The 18,480-nt window shown below is 46.6% G+C and overlaps 3 protein-coding genes across 4 annotated transcripts; 1 reads left to right on the top strand and 2 right to left on the bottom strand.

The window, feature by feature from the left end:
* Positions 1 to 1,602: 1,602 nt before the first annotated feature.
* Positions 1,603 to 3,727, bottom strand: LOC4326777 (protein IQ-domain 26). Its single transcript, XM_015766534.3, has 3 exons — positions 3,164 to 3,727; positions 2,760 to 2,975; positions 1,603 to 2,636 (listed from the first exon to the last, which is right to left on the bottom strand). Exons 1-3 carry the CDS (start codon positions 3,614 to 3,616, stop codon positions 1,908 to 1,910), a joined length of 1,398 nt encoding a protein of 465 aa, XP_015622020.1. The 5' UTR covers positions 3,617 to 3,727; the 3' UTR covers positions 1,603 to 1,907.
* Positions 3,728 to 7,113: 3,386 nt separating this feature from the next.
* On the top strand, positions 7,114 to 10,195 carry LOC4326776 (hexokinase-8-like). 2 transcript variants are annotated; one of them, XM_015766532.3, is made up of 9 exons: positions 7,114 to 7,649; positions 7,795 to 7,945; positions 8,065 to 8,247; positions 8,510 to 8,584; positions 8,680 to 8,835; positions 8,977 to 9,075; positions 9,171 to 9,301; positions 9,437 to 9,560; positions 9,634 to 10,195. In XM_015766532.3, the coding sequence occupies exons 1-9, from the start codon at positions 7,471 to 7,473 to the stop codon at positions 9,952 to 9,954; spliced, it is 1,419 nt and encodes a 472-aa protein (XP_015622018.1). In that variant the 5' UTR covers positions 7,114 to 7,470; the 3' UTR covers positions 9,955 to 10,195. The 2 variants fall into 2 exon arrangements, with proteins under 2 accessions (XP_015622018.1, NP_001388586.1); NM_001401657.1 differs by having other exon boundaries at positions 7,190 to 7,649; positions 9,479 to 9,560; positions 9,634 to 10,164.
* Positions 10,196 to 11,383: 1,188 nt separating this feature from the next.
* On the bottom strand, positions 11,384 to 13,488 carry LOC4326775 (auxin-responsive protein IAA2-like). Its single transcript, NM_001401656.1, has 5 exons — positions 12,672 to 13,488; positions 12,296 to 12,582; positions 12,069 to 12,198; positions 11,925 to 11,988; positions 11,384 to 11,852 (listed from the first exon to the last, which is right to left on the bottom strand). The coding sequence occupies exons 1-5, from the start codon at positions 12,857 to 12,859 to the stop codon at positions 11,805 to 11,807; spliced, it is 717 nt and encodes a 238-aa protein (NP_001388585.1). The 5' UTR covers positions 12,860 to 13,488; the 3' UTR covers positions 11,384 to 11,804.
* Between the last annotated feature and the right edge of the window lie 4,992 nt (positions 13,489 to 18,480).

Raw genomic sequence — 18,480 nt, 5'->3', positions numbered from 1 at the left:
TTGTACGGTGAGCACAGTTCCGTTAAGCAGTTACCGAGTCCCCATTCGCCATGTGCTGTAAAGTGGTTGAAGTTTGAGGCTCCCAACTTCCCATCAGTTGCCTTCACTCCTTCAGCATAGTATAAGCCATAACCGTTTATTATTGATAAAAAATAATTTAGGAATAAAACTTTGCATATGTGGTGTTAACGGCTTAAGAATCAAAAGTTCTTAAAAAAAACAATGGCACGTCTAATAAGGATTAACATGATAAACTGTGTACCAACCAAACAACCCCTCGTCTCTATAACCGAAAGAAAAAAAAAGAAAAATTAATTAGAGTAGCAGGTTTGACAGAGTCATGCCCAACCAAACGGTTTCAGCCACATCTACAAAAAGAGAGTGGAGTGAATTAGACTGTTTTGATAAAATGAATCAAAGAGGTGTAGTTGCTATTAGGTTACTCACAACTGTACTCTAGAACCAACTCTTCGAACTAAAATTTACTTCATCCGTTTCATAATGTAAGTCATTCTAGCATTTCCCACATTCATATTAATGCTAATGAATCTAGACATATATGGGTCTGTTCGGTTCAGCTGGACTGTGGCTGCACAGCTACAGCGCTGCAGCTCTCCTAGCATAATCTTGCTTGTTGAGTAATGTAGCTGCAGCGCCGCTGCTGTCACAGCCAGCTCTTCTGAACGCACCCTATATCTATCTAGATTCATTAACATCAATATGAATATGGAAAATATTAGAATGACTTACATCGTAAAAAGGTGGAAGTAAGAGCTACAGCTCTAGCTACATGTACATCACCAGTACCCCTGAGCTGGAACTGGGAGGAACAAACTACGGCAAGTGGCAGCAGCGGCAAGTACCCAACCCAGTTCAAAACACACGACATGCCAAACAGTTGTAAGCAGCTAGCGATCGATCGATCCAGGATGAGTGCAAGCCTCCAAACGAGCGCAGGCAAAGGGCACAGTGCAGCATCGGAATTCTTCCGCTCCCCGGGGAGGCAAACGCATGCAGGCACGCCCCCCTCATGCCTCTACAGCCTCCCCGGTCGGTCGTCGTCGACCTCGCCCGGTCACATGCATGCATGGCAACCTCGAGTCGGTCCAAGGCCATGGTGGATTGGTGGTGGTCGGCTATGGTGGTCTCGTCCCATGAGTGACTAGCTCGCTTGCTGTGACGAGACGTATAGGGCTTGTTTGAAGAAGTTTCTAGCTGCTGTAACTTTTCTAAGAATCAGAAGCACTCTTAAATGGTACGGCTTTTGGTTTGAATTCTAAAAAATTATAGCATTAGAATCCAGAAAATAAATTAGAAGCTAGAAAATGAACTTCTCTTACAATTATAAGCTCCCCTAAACAGTTTTTTGGTTCAGATTTTAAAAAATTGTAGATGTAAAATTTAAAAAATAAACTAAAAGTCAGAAACTGGAAACCCAACTTTTCTAGATTCTTAAAAGCTTACTAGCAACCATCTGCCTCTCAGTAAACTCCCCAAATAGGGTATAGCATACTGCTGGCCTCTACCATTCAAATCCTGGCTGGTCAATGCCGTTTAATCCGTTACCTTTCCGGACTTGTTTTTTAAAAAAAAACAACGGGATTTGATTTGCTGGCCTTGAATTGATAGGGGAATGTACATCCAAGTGCACTGTTAAATCAGAGGGGAAAGAAGTGGGATTTTTTTTTTTTGTAATCTCCCCTCCAGCTAGCTCAACGTACACTTTGCCTGTCACTTGTCAGTAACAAGCTCGGAGACGACGGCAATGGCGGAGCACACGATCGCCATTGCCATCGATCAAACATGATCGATCGCTACTATGTCGCATAGAAACAGAGACTAAGAAGAAGAAGAAGAACTAGTTCTTGTAGTCCTCTTCCTTCTTGCAATGGCGAACGCTGTTCAGATCACCACCTCCTCTGCAAGAAGAGGTCGCGGTCCCTCTCGGCGGCCGGCTCCGACGAGCGGTCGAAGCGGCTGAGCACGGCGGTCTTGAAGTTGAACGCCTCCTGGACACGGTTGCACGAGCGCTGCATGCCCACGCCGCTCAGGCTCGCCCTCGCCTCCAGGGTCACCTCGCTCAGCGGCACCCTCTTCCGCGCGCCGCCGCCGGTGCCGCCGGCGACGCCCGGCTCCGGCCGCTGCTTCGGCGCGCTCTGGGACCGCACCTTCGCCTCCGACGATTGCGTGCTCGACATGTAGCCGCGGCAGTTGGGCGACGCGCCGTAGCCGCCGCCGCCGCAGACGCTCTTCGTCGGCGTCACCGGCATGTGCGCAAGCCGCGGCGTGCTCTGCGCCGTCGCCGGCCTGGGCTTCTCGAGCGGGCACCAGTCGTACTCCGGGAAGTGGCGTGCGCTCGGCGCCGATATCCGCGGCGGCGCGCCGGGGAGCTGGTGGAACGGGAGGAGCGGCGACGACACCGAGTTGGCGTACCACTCCTCGGCGGCGCCGGCGTCGACCACGGGAGGGCTCGTCCTGACCGACGACGACCTCGACTTGGGCCGCCCGGTGTCCATCTCCACGATCTTGGGGCTCCGGTCGTACCCGTACGACGACGACTCGATGCTCGCCGACAGGCGGCGGCTGTACGCCGCCACGCCATGCTCGCTCCTCGTGTCGTCCATATACCGCTCTTGCTGCAAACACAAGAAACCCCCGAGGTAAGAATTGTGTCACAGCAACCAACATGCCTCGGACGAACACCTTTAAAAAAAAAGCTCGCCCGCTTCGCACGCAAGCGATCGTGGTCGTACTCGTACCAGGGAATAGCGCGGCCGGACGGGAGGGTGGTGGTGGAGGTGCAGCGGCGGCAGCGCGGCGCCGCGCGACGAGCGCGCGGCGCGGACGGCGGCCTGCGCGCGGACGAGCGCCTGCATGCTCTGCAGCGTCGCCGCCGCCTGCCGCCTCACCAGGTAGCCGCGCACCAGCGCCTGCAGCTTCACCAGCGCCTTGAGCGCTCGCAGCGCCTTCTTCGCCTGAACCAAGAACAAAAATAAAAATCTAATCATGTCTTAATCTATGAGCTTTTTTTGGAAAAGGAAATCTACTGGAACAGTGGATGAAATCGAAATGAGCACGTCGCCAAAGAAGACGAACAGATCAAGAACAGAAGCAGACACTGTTGTTCTTGGAAGAAGTGAGGAAGTTGTTGGGGCTCACTCACCAAGAATCCTCGGAAGGCTGTCTGGATCTTGACCGCGGCGGCGCGGCCACGGGGATCCAAGACGCCGCCGCAGACGAACACCGACGAGGTGGGTGGCCCCTGGCTGGTGAGGCGGACGACCTCGACGGCCGCCTGTGCCGCCGCCACGGCCGCGTCCGCCGCAGCCGCGGTCGCCGCGGCGACCGCGATGGCGTGCTTGCTCTGCTCCCTCTCGGTGTCGCTGTACATCGACTTGAGCCACGCCGCCTCGGCCGCCTTCGCGATCGCCGCATTCCCTCCCACCGCCGCCGCCGCCTCCCCCTCCGTCGAGTCCCTCGACGACTTGGCGAAGCTCCACCGCTTCCTGTCCGGCGGGGGCGGCGCCGCGGCCGTCCTCCCATGTTCTCTCCCCTGCTCCTTCTTCCCGCCGCCGCCGCCCCACAGGCTGCGGAACCACCTCGCCGCCTTGCCCATGGCCGGAATTCGCGACTCCGGCCGGCGAGAGAGACACGCCGCGCTCCAAGACCAGGTCGAACACTTGAGCAAGAAGGCGAAACGGGTCAAGTTTGAATAAGAGAGGGAAACGCCCGGGAGGGAGGAGCGGGGTTCAAATAAAAAGAAGGGGAGGGGGGGTCCAATACAAGACAAAAAATTTTAAAAAATAAAGGGGAAAAAAAACTATCCCTAGGAAAGAATCAAATCAAACCAAATGCGACCAAACCAAATCGAAATACGAAATCATAAATGATGGCAATAAACAAATGGCGGTGCAGCTAGCATCCAAGTGTGTGAGAGCATGAGAGAACAACCAAAGTTGTAGTAGCTCACCATTCAAAAAAAGAGGCTGTTTCAAAAAGATAGGAGTACGGTAGGGGGGGAGTATATCCACTCCCACGTCCCGTGGCTGCACTGTGAAAGCTGCAAACCCATAATCTCAACGTCTCTTCGTGATTTGTGTTGGCTTGCGAGATGTGAGGTCACTTGCCATCATTAACGATGTAAAAAAAACAGTTATCTATACACTCATTTGTATAAATCTACGTGTCCAGATTCATTATACTATAATGTATCCCGTTCTAGTATGAGGATAGTTTTTTTTTTAAGGACGGATGAAGTACTCCTCCTGTTGAAAAAAATAATTTCTATAGATAAAATCTAAATATAGGATAAATTGTTTTTTTTACATAGAGAGTATTCCCTCGGTTCTATATGGTGGGTTTTCTACACAGCGGTATATACTACAATGAATTCGAATAGAGAGTGTGTTTCAAATTCGTCGCTCTACACAATACGTTTTATCATAGAAGACTCTTTGTTGCACCGAAAATACCATCAGAGGGGTTATCGCAGCTGTGGGTAAGCACTAAGCAGCATGGAGAGCACTAGTCTACTACTACCTGGCACGTGATGGGAGCGCTGCAAAAAAGACGGTGAAAAATACAAACACCTTTGGCCTCTTTCCACGACGGCGCGCACCCAAACTTGCCATCCCTACACCTCCAAAACCTCCAACGATCATGTCGATTAACGTATATGCATGCACGCGTACGTACGTACGTACGCACAGTGCAGCCTTCGTACACATACACACATCGTGTACGTACGTAAGTACGTACGTACGCAGTAGTTTCTTTTTACTAGCACTAGCAGCTGTACTTTTCTTTTTTTCTTTTTGGGCCATTGGAGCGTGTGGGCTTTTGTACCCTGGCGCCACTCTCGTGAGCTGCACTTTGACTTGTAGCAGCAGTTGTAGTATGCCGGTGCAAAGCAGAGAAAAGGATCTTTTGGGCGATGACGTCATCGGGATCGAGCCACAGAAGGGCTCACAGGACGAGTGGGTCCTTGGGAATATCGAATTATTGATCCATCGAGCCATCGATCGATCGATCTGGCGCATCACCGCTACTATGATAAAAGATTCCAAATCGTCGTCCACTGTAGGGTAGTACTCCTATATCAGATTTGAGTTTGGTTTTGGGCTAAATTTAATTTCATCCTCACGAAGTAGTGAGCTTAATTCAATCGATTAGATTTCTTACGATAAAACCAGCTTATCCGGGTTTAAATTCTGGATTTGACACATATGCTTGTATTTAGGACTAATTATTTTTATCAGGATACGTGATGTATTCGTCGATAACGAGGTGTCCGTGATGCGTTCGTCAATCTTAATATATATCGTCCTAATTTTTCGGATACGTTTATAAGGGTAGTGTGTCCATATGTTAGTACGTAGCGTCTGCATTCGTACCGTATTTCTAAAAGAAAAATTTTGGTTTTGTTGTAGTTTTATTTTTGTTTAAAAGGATACGCGAATGCAAATTACTGTACCTGTAGTAGTAGTACGTGCGTGTCCTCGCGGGTCGCACGTGCAGGATCAGGTAGGGCGTGATGTGTGCGCAATGTGTCAAAAACATGTTACTACTACTGCTGCTGGTGCCTGGTGGCGAAACTGTTGCTGTGCGTGGGTGATTTGAACGAACATGACGATGCAGTGCAGCTGGGTGAGAGGCGCGTACCACGTACAGGAGTTTTTTTTTTTTTATGTACCACCACGATCTTTGTGACCTCGCGTCGTGGTACTATCTCACGCAGTAAATGACCCTGTTCGTTTCAATTTTTTTGCAGGGTCAACTCGCCCCAGTGTGATCTTTGCTGACCTGGCCCCTGCTGACTCTGAGGTGTACTAGTAAAAGGAAAGAGGCCGTGTTTAGTTGTTTTGGCAAAAAAATTTAATGCATACGGGCACACATTTGAAGTATTAAACATAATAACAAAATAAATTATAGATTCCACCTGTAAACTGCGAGACGAATCTATTAAATCTAATTAATCTGTCATTAGTAAATGTTTACTGTAGCATCACATTATTAAATCATGGCGTAATTAGGCTAAAAAGATTTGTGTCGCAATTTACATATAAACTGTGTAATTGGTTTTTTCGTTCACATTTAATGTTTCATACATGTGTCCAAACATTTAATGTGATGAAAAAGTTAAAAATTTGAAGGGAACTCAACACAGCCTCCTACAGAAGTGAAAGCCTCATCCGTTTTCACAGGGTTTGACTCGGGCCGCGATCGCATCGAAACCATAAATATGAATTTTAACAGCAGACCGTGATGAAACGAAACGGATTGGCACGAAATTTAACAGCTGCCATTGACCGGCCAGGTTTTTTTGGAAATATCCAAGTGAAAACTTGTGATATTTCTGAGACGCAGAAGCTGTAAATAAATGTGTACGGCGGCAACCGGCAGGTGCACATTTGCTGGCTGGATCTTTGGGGGGCACGGCACGCATGGTGTGGACTGTCACACGAATATTTTTTTAAAAAAATTCTTTGGGATTAGTTGGCGTTTTTCGGGTGTCACGTTGCGATGCAAGTATGATGTGGGGGAATCAATGGGTTTTTTTGAAACGAGAAACAAAGAAGGGCGGATGGAATCAGAGGCATCATGGAAATTTGAACCTACGACACAACGCCCCTCGATTTTTAACCAAAACAGCAAAATTTCAATTCAATTCCTATACGAGATGGAGAGGTGAATTGATCGCGGTAATAAAAAGTTTGCACGGTTTTCTCGCTCGCCGCCACACGGTCTACGAGAAAGGGAAACTGCAGGTAAAATCCGCGGTGGCCGGCGGCGCGGCGACCTAGGTGCCAGCGCCGCCGCTGGATCGGCCCAGCCATCAACGTGGGCCGTGAGCCCCCCTCGTCGACGGCCCATCTAAGGCCCGCACCGCGAAAAGCCCAACGCACGGCGAAGGCGACGGCGGTGGCGACCGGCGACCCCGACTCCGGCCAACTTCTCCATTCACCTCCATGCCAATGTGACGCGAGTAAATCCATCCAATCCAATCCAATCCACGATCCAATTTGGTTGCTGGATTCTCTTCTGTTCTTGGATAGATATCCATCCGATCCGACCATGGACAATGTTTCCTCCCCCTGTTGCTACGCAGTGTGCAGTTACCGAAAAGCTAAGGAACAGAACAAGAAGAGCACGACGCTTATCCCTTTCCGCTGCCGCCGTATCGATCGGTAGATGGATCAAAACCGCCACTGAAAGGGATCAACTAAACTACTGATGAAAAAAAGTTGAGTGCTTTAGACAAAAACACAAAACTTTCACGTGCCTCCCTCCAATCCCAGATTATTTTTCTATAGATCGATCGATCGAGCCCCGTGAATGCGATTCTGCGCGCATTTCCGGAGCGTCTTTTGATCGTGGTTGGGTTTGTCTGAACCGAACTCCAAAGGTCTCGCCTTTCTTGCTCTGAAGCTTTTCTTTAGCTTTTCGATTCGCCTGTCGGGGACCGGGATCATGGCGGCGGTGGAGGCGGAGAAGGTGGTGGCGGAGCTGCGGGAGAGGTGCGCGACGCCGGCGTCGCTGCTGCGGGATGTGGCGGCGGCGATGGCCGGCGAGATGGGCGCCGGCCTGGAGAAGGAGGGTGGGAGCAGGGTCAAGATGCTGCTCTCCTACGTCGACAAGCTCCCCACTGGGTCAGTCAGTATACCTGCATATGCATCGCCTCCTCTGAATTCTGAATTTCTGATTTGTGTTCATAGCGTCAGAAACAAGAGTGACAGTAGATACATCTCTGAAAATGATGGGTTTACACTGATCAGTTTTGTGCCACGAATTCAGGAGAGAGGATGGATTGTTCTATGGATTGGACCTAGGAGGAACAAACTTCCGGGTGCTCAAGGTTCATCTTGGTGGCAGCAAGAAGCATGTCGTCAACTCTGAATCCAGGGAAGTCAGCATCCCACCACACCTGATGTCAGGGACCTCCTCGGTGGGTTTTTGTACGCTGAATCATCATCATTTGACCGAGTTTTGCTCCATTTTGATGTTGTTCCACTGTTGTGCATTTTTTTATTTGACGATATTCGTTGTTTTACTATATGTCTGCAGGAATTGTTTGGTTTCATTGCTGGGGAATTAGGCAAGTTTGTTGCTGAAGAGGAGGAGGGTACTGACATGCCAAACGGCAAGAAGAAAGAGCTAGGATTCACCTTCTCTTTTCCTGTGAGGCAACGATCTGTGGCATCGGGTACCCTTGTCAAGTGGACAAAGGCGTTTTCCATTGATGATGCAGTAAGGCGTCCTTCATAAACTCAACATGCATCGCATACATTTTTTGTGGTGATGTAAAAAATAGTCCTAATTAGTAACTACAGCTCTGCAAAACCCATTATTTATATGAACATCTTGCGATATGAACGTTGTTCTAGTCACAAGCCTTGTCATTAATACTTGCTAGCTCTTACTAGTAGATCAGTTTCACGCAAACAAAATATCCATTTTTAAGCTGATATGAGTGAATCTTCTATCAGATAAAACATTTCTCTGAAATCAGGTAGGTGAAGATGTGGTGGCTGAACTACAAACGGCTATGGTGAAACAAGGTCTGGACATGCATGTAGCTGCATTGGTGAGTATTGACTGGCTTTTACCTTTCATAAACATAATATATCTACAATGTCAGGTAAACATTTTTAGTCTGAGAGAACTTTTTTGATGAAATAGATTAATGATGCTGTTGGAACATTGGCTGGAGCAAGATACTACGATGAAGATGTTGTCGCAGGTGTGATATTTGGTACTGGCACAAATGCTGCATATGTTGAGAAGGCAAATGCTATACCAAAATGGGAAGGGGAGTTGCCCAATTCAGGGGATATGGTAAGGGACAAAGGCCATACTCCCACCTTCCATTGAAATTTAAGCAATAAATTAACTCACATAAGTTTATTTTACTCAACTTTTTTGTTGTATCTTTATTCAATTTCTAAGTTTTTTTTAAGTGCGTTTATCGTATTTCAGGTCATCAATATGGAATGGGGTAATTTCTATTCATCGCATCTTCCAGTTACTGAATACGATGAAGCATTAGACAAGGAAAGCTTAAACCCTGGAGAGCAGGCAAGTTTCTTCAGCAAAAGACCACCTACCCTGCATGCCTGTACTGTTGGATCTTGGGTCTTGGCTCAACCATATAGTTTTGTTTTCTTTTTCAGATATATGAGAAGTTAACATCAGGAATGTATTTAGGTGAAATCGTAAGAAGAGTGCTGCTTAAACTGTCCTTGCAGTCTGGAATTTTCGGTTCTATAGATAACTCCAAGCTCAAAACTTGTTTCCATCTGCGGTATGTCATTTCCTTTTGTTTTCACAATTAGCGCTCTTATGCAATTCAGGATTGAGTAGGTTGCTTTCAAATGCAGCCCATATGATATGAATGCTCATAAGACTGTTTTATAAAGTGTAGAAAATTCTATAACAGATTCAAGGCTGACCCTAAAATATCCGTTAATGTGGCGAACAGGACTCCGCACATTTCTGCAATGCACCATGATGAAACACCTGACCTAAAGATAGTGGCTGAAAAATTGCATCAAATCCTAGAGGTATCCATGCTTCTGAAAAAGCTCATATTCTGCATGTGTATTCTCTGTAGTGACATGGTATGTATGCCTGCAGATTACACATACATCCTTAGAGATAAGGAAAATGGTTGTCGAAATATGCGATATCGTGGCAAGGAGGGCAGCTCGGCTGGCTGCTGCTGGTGTTGCAGGGATCCTCATGAAGCTTGGAAGAAATGGCGGCATCAACAATCAGCGCTCGGTCATCGCCATTGATGGAGGTTTGTTCGAACACTACACCAAATTCAGGGAATGTTTGGAGAGCACGTTGGGTGAGTTGCTGGGAGAGGAGGCTTCCAAGTCGGTAGCCGTCAAGCACGCGAACGACGGGTCAGGGATAGGGGCTGCCCTTATTGCAGCCTCTCAATCTCGATGAAAATTTGCTAGATAAATAGTAGTATATGCCGTCCATTTTTGCTCTGGAGTGAAAAAAATTATTGAAAAAACCTAGCTTTGTTGTATGTGCTGCTTGGGCATGGTGGAACTGGAAGCAGTCTGTAACCAAAATGAGGCTTGATATACTGTCGCCCTGCATAGTTGTAACCTGAAATAAAATTGGAACTGCAAAACCTTCATTGTTACCTATAATTATCCCTTTTGGGGATTTTTTTTTAATATTCCGAATTGGCTGTAAAGATGTGTGTGTGCAATGAATTATATTATGCGCTACTTCCATGAATTAAATTCTGCAGTAGTAAGGATAACCAATCAAATCTAGCCATTTATAACTGTTTGAGAATGTATAAAATTTACAATCTGTGTAATACGGAGTATAATATTCTGCTCTAAAACTCAGCAAGTAACAACAAAGGAAGGAAAATGTGATCCCATCATTATTTGTTCAGGTGAATGTTCCCCTAAAAACATTTTGCTAGCATCCCTGTCTCTGAAACCATCGTGTAAAACCAGCAGCGGTGACTCTTCCGTTAAATCCCCAACGTTAATCTCGGTCCTTAGGTTTCAATTAGATGTGCACTTTCAATAACAACATGCTACAACAAGGAAAGTTTTTACCCTGAAAGTTGAAACGTCAAGAATGATTCTCGATCATACTCCAGTACTCCCCCTGTCCCAAAAAAATCTATCTAGTATTGGATAAAACTTTTATCTAGCATGTCCAGATTCCTTGTACTAGGTTATATCCTATCTATTCTATATTGGTTTTTTTTTTGGACGGAGGAGTATGTACAAGTACTGTTTATAGTATTTTTGTTAGTAAGCCCTATAAGCTAGGTATACATGTTAAGACTGGATTAACAATGATGATAACGCAACAAGAATTATGCCATGATATGAAAATATATCTCGAATGAACAAGAAGAAATTCCCATGTTAACACCTCCACTAAACTGTCTTTACATCTTAAGTTGTACTTACTGTTAGTAGATGTGGAGATGATTTCATTCAATCAGGCGAAATTGTGCCTACGTGTGCCGTGTTACGACCGTTGGATGGCGCGCGGAGAGTGCGGCAGGATGCGGCGTGTCTCGGAGCCCCAAGTTTGAGAATCATTCGAACTTTTGGTTTGAAAGCTCCAATGTTTACCTTTAAGTTGTGTTTTTTTTTTGGCAAAATTTTCACGCGAGGGATTGTGTGTGGAAGCTACGCCGAAATCCACTTCGATTTTGAGTTGAAACTAGCCGAATCTAAAAGTGAGCCCACTTTTGAGTTGCCGAGGTGGATAGCAATACTAGAGCCCATGATGACAACTTGATCGAGATGAAACGCCGACACGATCGATGGAGCTCACATTTTTGCAGACATGCATGGCACCATAATTAACTTAAACGCATTAACTAGATCGCTTAATTAACAAAACACATAACTAATTTGACACATGCCTGCCTACATCCAAAATTACACCACCAAAGGCGCCATAGATTAGCTTAATCACCCAGCTACTAGTAATTAACAACACTGTTCCATGCTACTCGATCGTACTACTAATCATGACCACTAATACCGTCATGATCTCTCGTAAGTATACATATAATTATGCAGCCCAAAGACATCAAAATGGCCATAAAGCCAAGCACCACAGATCAAAATCCTCTGCAGTTAAAGTCATGTGACGTTATCATTAACATATAGGCCCGATAATCCCTAGGTCCACCTGTCAATGACAAAGGACCGTGTATTTGACTGCAGAGGGATCTCAATCCAAGCACCACACCATGATCAATTCATCATCATCGGCAGCAGCAGCTGAAATTGACAGTGATTAGTTCAGCTGTCAGCTGCTGCCCTCTTCCTGCTCCCTGCCGCCCTCATCAGCTGCAAATTCAGAACGAATCAGGAGTAAATTCATTTTGATTGATCATGGTGGTTGGTGGGTGGTAGGCTCACCGACGGCGGCGGCAGGTCGGAGCTCTTGAGCACGCGCAGCCTCTTCGCGGTGGCGATGAACATCCTGCAGCGGATCGATCGATGAGACGAGAAATTCATTTGGGATGGAAGCTAGCTACGGATGTGTAATTTTGTCCAACTTACTGCCAGGGAACGTCGCCGACGAGCATCCGGTCGCCCTCGTCGTCCTCGTAGACGAGCGTGTACTCGCCGCCGCCGACCATCTCTCCGGCGGCGGCCGCGTCGGCCTCGCCGTCAGCGGCAGCGCTCTGAGCTGCACGAGCAATAGCATAGCATCGTGTTCGCATGAGGTCACAGCAAAGAGCAAACCGCACCACGCGGCGGGCGGCGCAAGGTAAAGCTGAGCTCACCGGCTAGGAGGCCGCGGAAGAGCTTGTCGACGGCGGCGGAGAGCTGGGCGTAGCCGCCGTACGCCGCGAGGTCGACCTTCCTCCCGATCGGGACGCCGTCCATGTTGATCTTCACGAACATGCCCTTCTCCGCGCCGCCGTCTTTGCTCGCCTTGTCGCCGTTCTGCGGCGACGACGACGGCGGCGGCGGCGCCTGCTTGGACGACGATGACGACGACGAGGCGAGGTTCCGCCGGAACGACCGCACCGGCGGCCACCCCACAACCGGCGCCGCCGCCGCTGCCCCGCTACATGCATTTTCACACATAAATTAAGCATCAAAATTGAATTAATTAGCTTCTTTCCACCTCCATTTCTGTCGAACAAATGAACAAACCTTGGCTTGGAGGCATTGGTTCCATTGGATCGGAGAGCAAAAGCAGGAGCAGCGGTTGATCCCTCCGATGGCTTGGAGGAGGAGGAGGAGGAGAAGTAGGCGGGGAGGCCAAGGCAGAGCTCGAGGCCGCTCTCCCCCGCCGCCGCCGCGTCCTCCTCCTCCCGGCCGAACCCTCTCCTCCACGCCATCGATGGCGACGACGACGACCTCGATCAGCTACTGACAACTGTACTCCTGATGAAAACAAGTCACGAGCTCTTCCTCCTCACTGCGTCCGTGCAGCAGCAGCAGCAGGAGGGAGTAATATATAGCCAAAGATCAACGACGACGACGACGAGCTGCAAGAAGGAGAGGAGACAGAGCAGGTGGTGACGGCGCGAGGGACGAGGAGGAGCAGAGAGCGACCAAAAGGCGGCAAGGATTTGCGGGGAAAAGGGACAAGGTTTGCGCGCCACGAGGCCGTCAGGTACTATTCAAAGCAGCCAAGGCCAAGGCCAAGCCAAGCTGCAAGGATTCAGAGAAACAAAGCGAGCAAGAATCACTACTCCCTACTAGTCCTAGGCCAAGCTGTGACAGGTCACAGGAGAGGAGGATGCAGCAGCAGCAGCAGCAGCGAGAGAAAGGGAAGGAAAGCTAGGAGATGGATGCGAGGGAGCATCTAGCTCATGCGCAGGAAGCAAAGCTGAAGCAGGTAGGAGTAGTAGGAGCTAGCTTGAGCTTAGCTAAGCCAATGCAAGCAAGCAACGGCTGCTACTACCATTATCTCGCTGTTCTATCTCTCGATCGCTGCGTGCGAAGCTCGCAAGGGCAGGAGTGAGTGTGTTGCGAGTGCTCTGGTTGGGCTTTATAAATCGGAGGGGGGATGTGGCGCCACCACAAGCCTTTTCTTTTCGTGTATGATCATCTCCTGCATTAAAGATTCCTTGTGGGGAGCACTGCGTAATTTTGTGCAAACATATCTTCCTATCCAATTCTGATGCGGCTAAACTGTACTTCTAACTACTCCAGTCCAGCTTTAGGCTATGTTTGAGCAAGTTTAATAGTATAGCCCACTATTGGCTCCAATTTATCTATAGTCAATTCATACAATAGTTGCTTATTATACTATTAAATATATGGTCCCACCTGTCATACACACATTGTGTCTTAGAGTCCGTGCTGCAGCTAGCTACAGATCTATAACCCGCCGCTCTTCTCTCTCATCTTTTATCTTATTAAAATATGTTTACAGTTGGCTAATAGTCTACTATTGTACCTGCTCTTATTAGGTGAGCTAAACAACTGCACATCAAAAGGTGTTCAAAATTTTAATCACTAGTATAAATTTAAAAAATAAGTTTATTTATTTATAACAAATTTAGCAGTTCAAGAAACACGATCATTAAAAAAGAAAAATGTTAGATAAAAATGCTCAAACAAACGAACCCTTAATCTGAACTTAGAAAAACTAATAAGCATTCTAGTGTAGGAGTTGTTACTAGACAAAAACGAGGGAGTTGGTAGACAAAAATGTTTGCTCAATTTTATCGCTGCCTAGGCTGTGTTTAGATCCAAAGTTTGGATCCAAACTTCAGTCCTTTTCCATCATATCAACCTGTCATACACACACAATTTTTCAGTCACATCATCTCAAATTTCAACTAAAATCCAAACTTTGCGCTGAACTAAACACAGCCCTAACTAGAAACCTGGTGAATCTTTGGTGGATTTGCACTGTACAGCATCAGAAACACAGAGCAAAGGTGATTGGTGGCTTATCCCAAGAGACACAGGGAGAGACAGTGGCAATGTCTACAATGGCTGTGTCTAGTTGAGCGCGAAGTTTGGATTTTAGTTGAAATTGGAGATGATGTGACTGAAAAGTTGTGTGTATGACAGGTTAATGTAATAGAAAAGGACTGAAGTTTGGATCCAAACTTTAGATATAAACACAGCCAATAATGCAAAGCTGTAGTGGCCGGTGGGTCATGTTTGATTAGTAGAAGAGGCATGTGTTAAAGTGACAGGAATGCCGGTGTTGGACATAGAGGGTGAGAGGATCAGATAAGATAAGCTCAGGCTGCTCAGCTTGTGGTTATTACTATACACCATCTCCTTTTCTTTGATAATTGATTCTCCTACCACATTATACTTATCTCAAGATGATGATAATATTTCCTTTTTTTCCCCCTGCAATCTCAAGGAGTCGAGGTTCATTGTATCACTGCATGCATAAATCTGAAAACAATTTTAGGAGTATTGTGTTTCCTAGAAAGTTAATGAGCTGTAATTGATCAAGCTATTTTAGTTACAGCTGGGCTCTTTAACTGGTTAAGCTCTTTTAATCACAGTCAGTGTCGTCAGTTTGTTGATTGCACAGAATATTGGCAAAAACGATTGGTCCCCCCTCTTGTAGAATTAACGCACATTCCTTCCAGATAGGCAGGTACTACCAACACTGCAACAGCACATGTCAAAACTGTTAAAAGGCCAAAAAAAAAAAAAAGTAAAGCAAGTAGCCGATGAGAAAGTCATACTCCGGTGAGAAAACTCCGAAGGCAGCGTTTGGCTAATGGGTTGGGGAAATCATTTCCCATTCACCAAAAGACATCTTTAAATCCTAACCATTCATTCTCCTCTTTCATTTAATCCTAACCCTTCATTCATTTTCCAATCACAATCCAACCCTCCATTTCCCATTATCCAAACACACCGAAAAGGGTTTAGGAAGATCTCGCCGATGGATTATTGCTGGGAGTGGTACACCGGTTATTCAGGTATATTATTTCTCGGTATAATCGACGAGAACCAATGAAACACGGACAACCTTTGCAAAAGAAAAAAAAAACTGCTCGGAGTACTTTATTCGTTTTTTGGTTTTAACTGGTTTACTGAGCGGTTTCTTGGCTCAAAGATGGTTGATTAGCACCATATAACCAAAGCGCAGTGGCTTATCTACAATTTTATATAGGTGATCCAACTTATATATTTTTTAAATATATAAAATTATCGTGGATTATTTTCTCGATTACATGGACAAATTAATTGTTTTTTTTAAAGACTGTCTATGTAAAATTGCAGTGGTAAGCATTGCAGCGAAAGAAAGTACGGAGAAAATGATTTTTAGCAATAATCCGGGGTACTATATAAAATTAATTTATTTTCTAAGTATGTAATAATTGAAATTTAATTAATCATGCACTGACAATTTTATTATTTTTCGTGTCCTAACTTAATCTTGATTTTCGATAGAAACGATCAGTAAATTTATCACACCTATACGGAGTGCAAGGGCAGAACTAGATATGAGAGGGGGTGCCTAGGAACCGTTCAAGAAATTTGTTTAGCTATAGTTTATCTATTTTTAACATATTTGCACCTTCACTCAATTCAAATTCAGACATATGTATCAGTCTAAACTTGATTTAAAGTAAATGATACCCCTCTCTATTTGACAGCGTGTATATGTCAGCTTTATGGATACCACATATCTAATAGTAGTTGACTAAATCTTGGCAGGACCTACCACATACTATGTCCTATATGGAAACAACCTACGGATATAGGAGGAGTTCCGGATAAGGAAAGACAACCAGAGTTCTACATGGAAACAACAAAGACTACTCGGATTGTATCCATATTGTTTTCCCTAGTTCTACTTGGACGAGGGGACACCTATAGGTATAAATACAAGCCCCCCAGGAGGAGAGGGGACACGAGACGATCAACACCCAACACAATCGACATAGAAGCCACAACATAGAAGCCTAAATACGCCAAAACACGCCGCCGGATATCGACTTCAGGGATAAGCACGGCTAGTACCCTGCGGTGTCTCCGGATACTGTCAGGAGAGACGAAAGCGCTATCTCTGATCTCGCCGGGCACGGATTCGAGGAGGAAGGCTACCCTGTTGTCGACTACGAGTCAGATCTTCAGACCGCCAGGTTGACAACAGTTAGAGAGGCTACCCCAAATATTGTACTGGTGTGATTATCATGAATAAGAGCAATATCGGCTTCGACTAACAGGATGTAGGGTTATTACCTGACAATTCAGGGGCCCAAACCTGTATAAAAATCCTCGTCTTTGTCTCTTTTACTTCAGTCTCGCGTATACCCTAGTACCAACGATCCCCATACCATACAAATACCAGAATTGCGACATCAAACGTCGACAGTATATACTCCTCATCGTAGAGCAGGTACAATAGCATGCTATAACCAGCCGCAAACATATTTCAAGGAGACAAATGAGAAGGAAAAAGAGCAGCGGGCTATAGATTTATAGCCAGCTGTAGCACGGACTCCAAGACACAGTGTGTGTATGACAGGTAGGACCAGATATTAATAGTGTAGTATGTAACTATCGTATAAATGAGCTATTAGATTGACTATAAATTAATTGAAGCTAGTAGTTGACTATACTATTTAAACTTGCTCTTACAAGCTTACTTGAAGTACGAGTTACAGTACGTTAAACGTTTTACAGCCCGGGATATGAGAAATCTGATGGCAGAGTGCATGGGAAGAGAGGCTGTACCAGCAGAGAGCAGTTTGTGTGATGGCGGCCAACGAGGAGGCGAAACGTGTCGCATGATTTTGTGTCATCGTCGGCGTCGTAGGGACCACATGGCTGGAGATGGACGTACTACGGGGCAGTGGCCACTGGGTGGCTCCTATGCTAGCTGCTGCTGCTGCTGCTTTGGCGTTTGAGGATGGATGGATGGATGGGTGGCTGCGTCGTCGTGACTTGACTTTGGTCCACACGGCCCCGACCACCCCAAATCTAGCATCATCATTTCCCCCTCCTGCAACAAGCAATTACCACTAGCCGGAGGAGTAGTAGCCATCTATGCTACACATTGCACCACAGCCATAGCCCTCATCTCTCATCGATGGGGAGAAAGAAATTTTAGAGATCGTTTTTCTCCTTTTGACGTCATCTATGGTACGAGCAAAGCCCTAATATAACAGCAGGTATAAGCCAATTATAAATATATTTTAAGGAGATAAAAATAAGAGAGAAGAGCAGCGGACTATAAATTTATAGCTAACTGCAGTATAGACTCCAAGAAGCAACATGTGTGATATGTGGGACCAGATATTAATAGTGTAGTATATGTTTGTAGGTAACTATTGTATAAATTGGCTATTAAATTGATTATAGATGATTTAGAGCTAGTAATTGGCTATACTATTAAACTTCCTTTAACCAACTCTTCTCTTTGAGGCCATTCACAGCGCTCCTATGTAGCGTGTGGACTCGCTCAGCCACGTAGGACACTCGCTGTGGTGGACAAAAAAGTAGATGGGGCCCATGACCTTAGTTTGCTTCCCCTATCTCGTTTTGGCTTCGAGAGCCTCGCCTGCAACTGCATGCATCTAACGCAGGGCCCACAAAGCGGCGGGAAGGGGAGAAGGGGAAGCGGCGGCGCTGCACGTCATGGTTGTCGTCGCCGAGAGCCATCGTGGTCGTCGTCAGGCCACCAACAGATCAGCCGCCAACTCTACCGCCCAAGAAGATTCAGCGGTGATGCCGCTGTTGCGAGTAGATCGGCTAGCGAGAGGAAGACGAGGCGGCCATCTTCATGGAGCGTGGGACACCGCGAGTAGCCATCGTTGCCGGCTCCAAGAAGATGAGCGCGAGCTCAATCCACTGCGCGGCAGCACCATCGGAGCTCGATTCGCAGAGAGAAAGAGGGCCTTGTCACCGTCGCCTCCGGCCGCCCTTTCCGCTTCATTTATTGGGCCACCGGCGAGGAGGAGGAGTGGCGGTGGTGGATAGGAGAGACGGCAACAGAGGGGAGAAGCGGCTGGCGCCGGCGGAG

Source organism: Oryza sativa, chromosome 1, assembly GCF_034140825.1.
Source record: "Oryza sativa Japonica Group chromosome 1, ASM3414082v1".
Classification (NCBI taxonomy): Eukaryota; Viridiplantae; Streptophyta; class Magnoliopsida; order Poales; family Poaceae; genus Oryza; species Oryza sativa.
This window is presented reverse-complemented; position numbering and strand designations above follow the sequence as displayed.

Excerpts from the sequence above, each read along its gene's own strand:
- LOC4326776 (XM_015766532.3), top strand. The coding sequence starts at position 7,471 with ATGGCGGCGGTGGAGGCGGAGAAGGTGGTGGCGGAGCTGCGGGAGAGG. Across the intron at positions 7,650-7,794 it reads GTCGACAAGCTCCCCACTGG|GAGAGAGGATGGATTGTTCT; the intron begins GTCAGTCAGTAT and ends CCACGAATTCAG. Across the intron at positions 9,076-9,170 it reads GCTTAAACCCTGGAGAGCAG|ATATATGAGAAGTTAACATC; the intron begins GCAAGTTTCTTC and ends TTTCTTTTTCAG.
- LOC4326777 (XM_015766534.3), bottom strand. The coding sequence starts at position 3,616 with ATGGGCAAGGCGGCGAGGTGGTTCCGCAGCCTGTGGGGCGGCGGCGGC. Across the intron at positions 2,976-3,163 it reads CAGCCTTCCGAGGATTCTTG|GCGAAGAAGGCGCTGCGAGC; the intron begins GTGAGTGAGCCC and ends TTCTTGGTTCAG. Across the intron at positions 2,637-2,759 it reads TCCGGCCGCGCTATTCCCTG|CAAGAGCGGTATATGGACGA; the intron begins GTACGAGTACGA and ends TTGTGTTTGCAG.
- LOC4326775 (NM_001401656.1), bottom strand. The coding sequence starts at position 12,859 with ATGGCGTGGAGGAGAGGGTTCGGCCGGGAGGAGGAGGACGCGGCGGCG. Across the intron at positions 12,583-12,671 it reads ACCAATGCCTCCAAGCCAAG|CGGGGCAGCGGCGGCGGCGC; the intron begins GTTTGTTCATTT and ends AAATGCATGTAG. Across the intron at positions 11,989-12,068 it reads GTCGGCGACGTTCCCTGGCA|GATGTTCATCGCCACCGCGA; the intron begins GTAAGTTGGACA and ends GATCCGCTGCAG.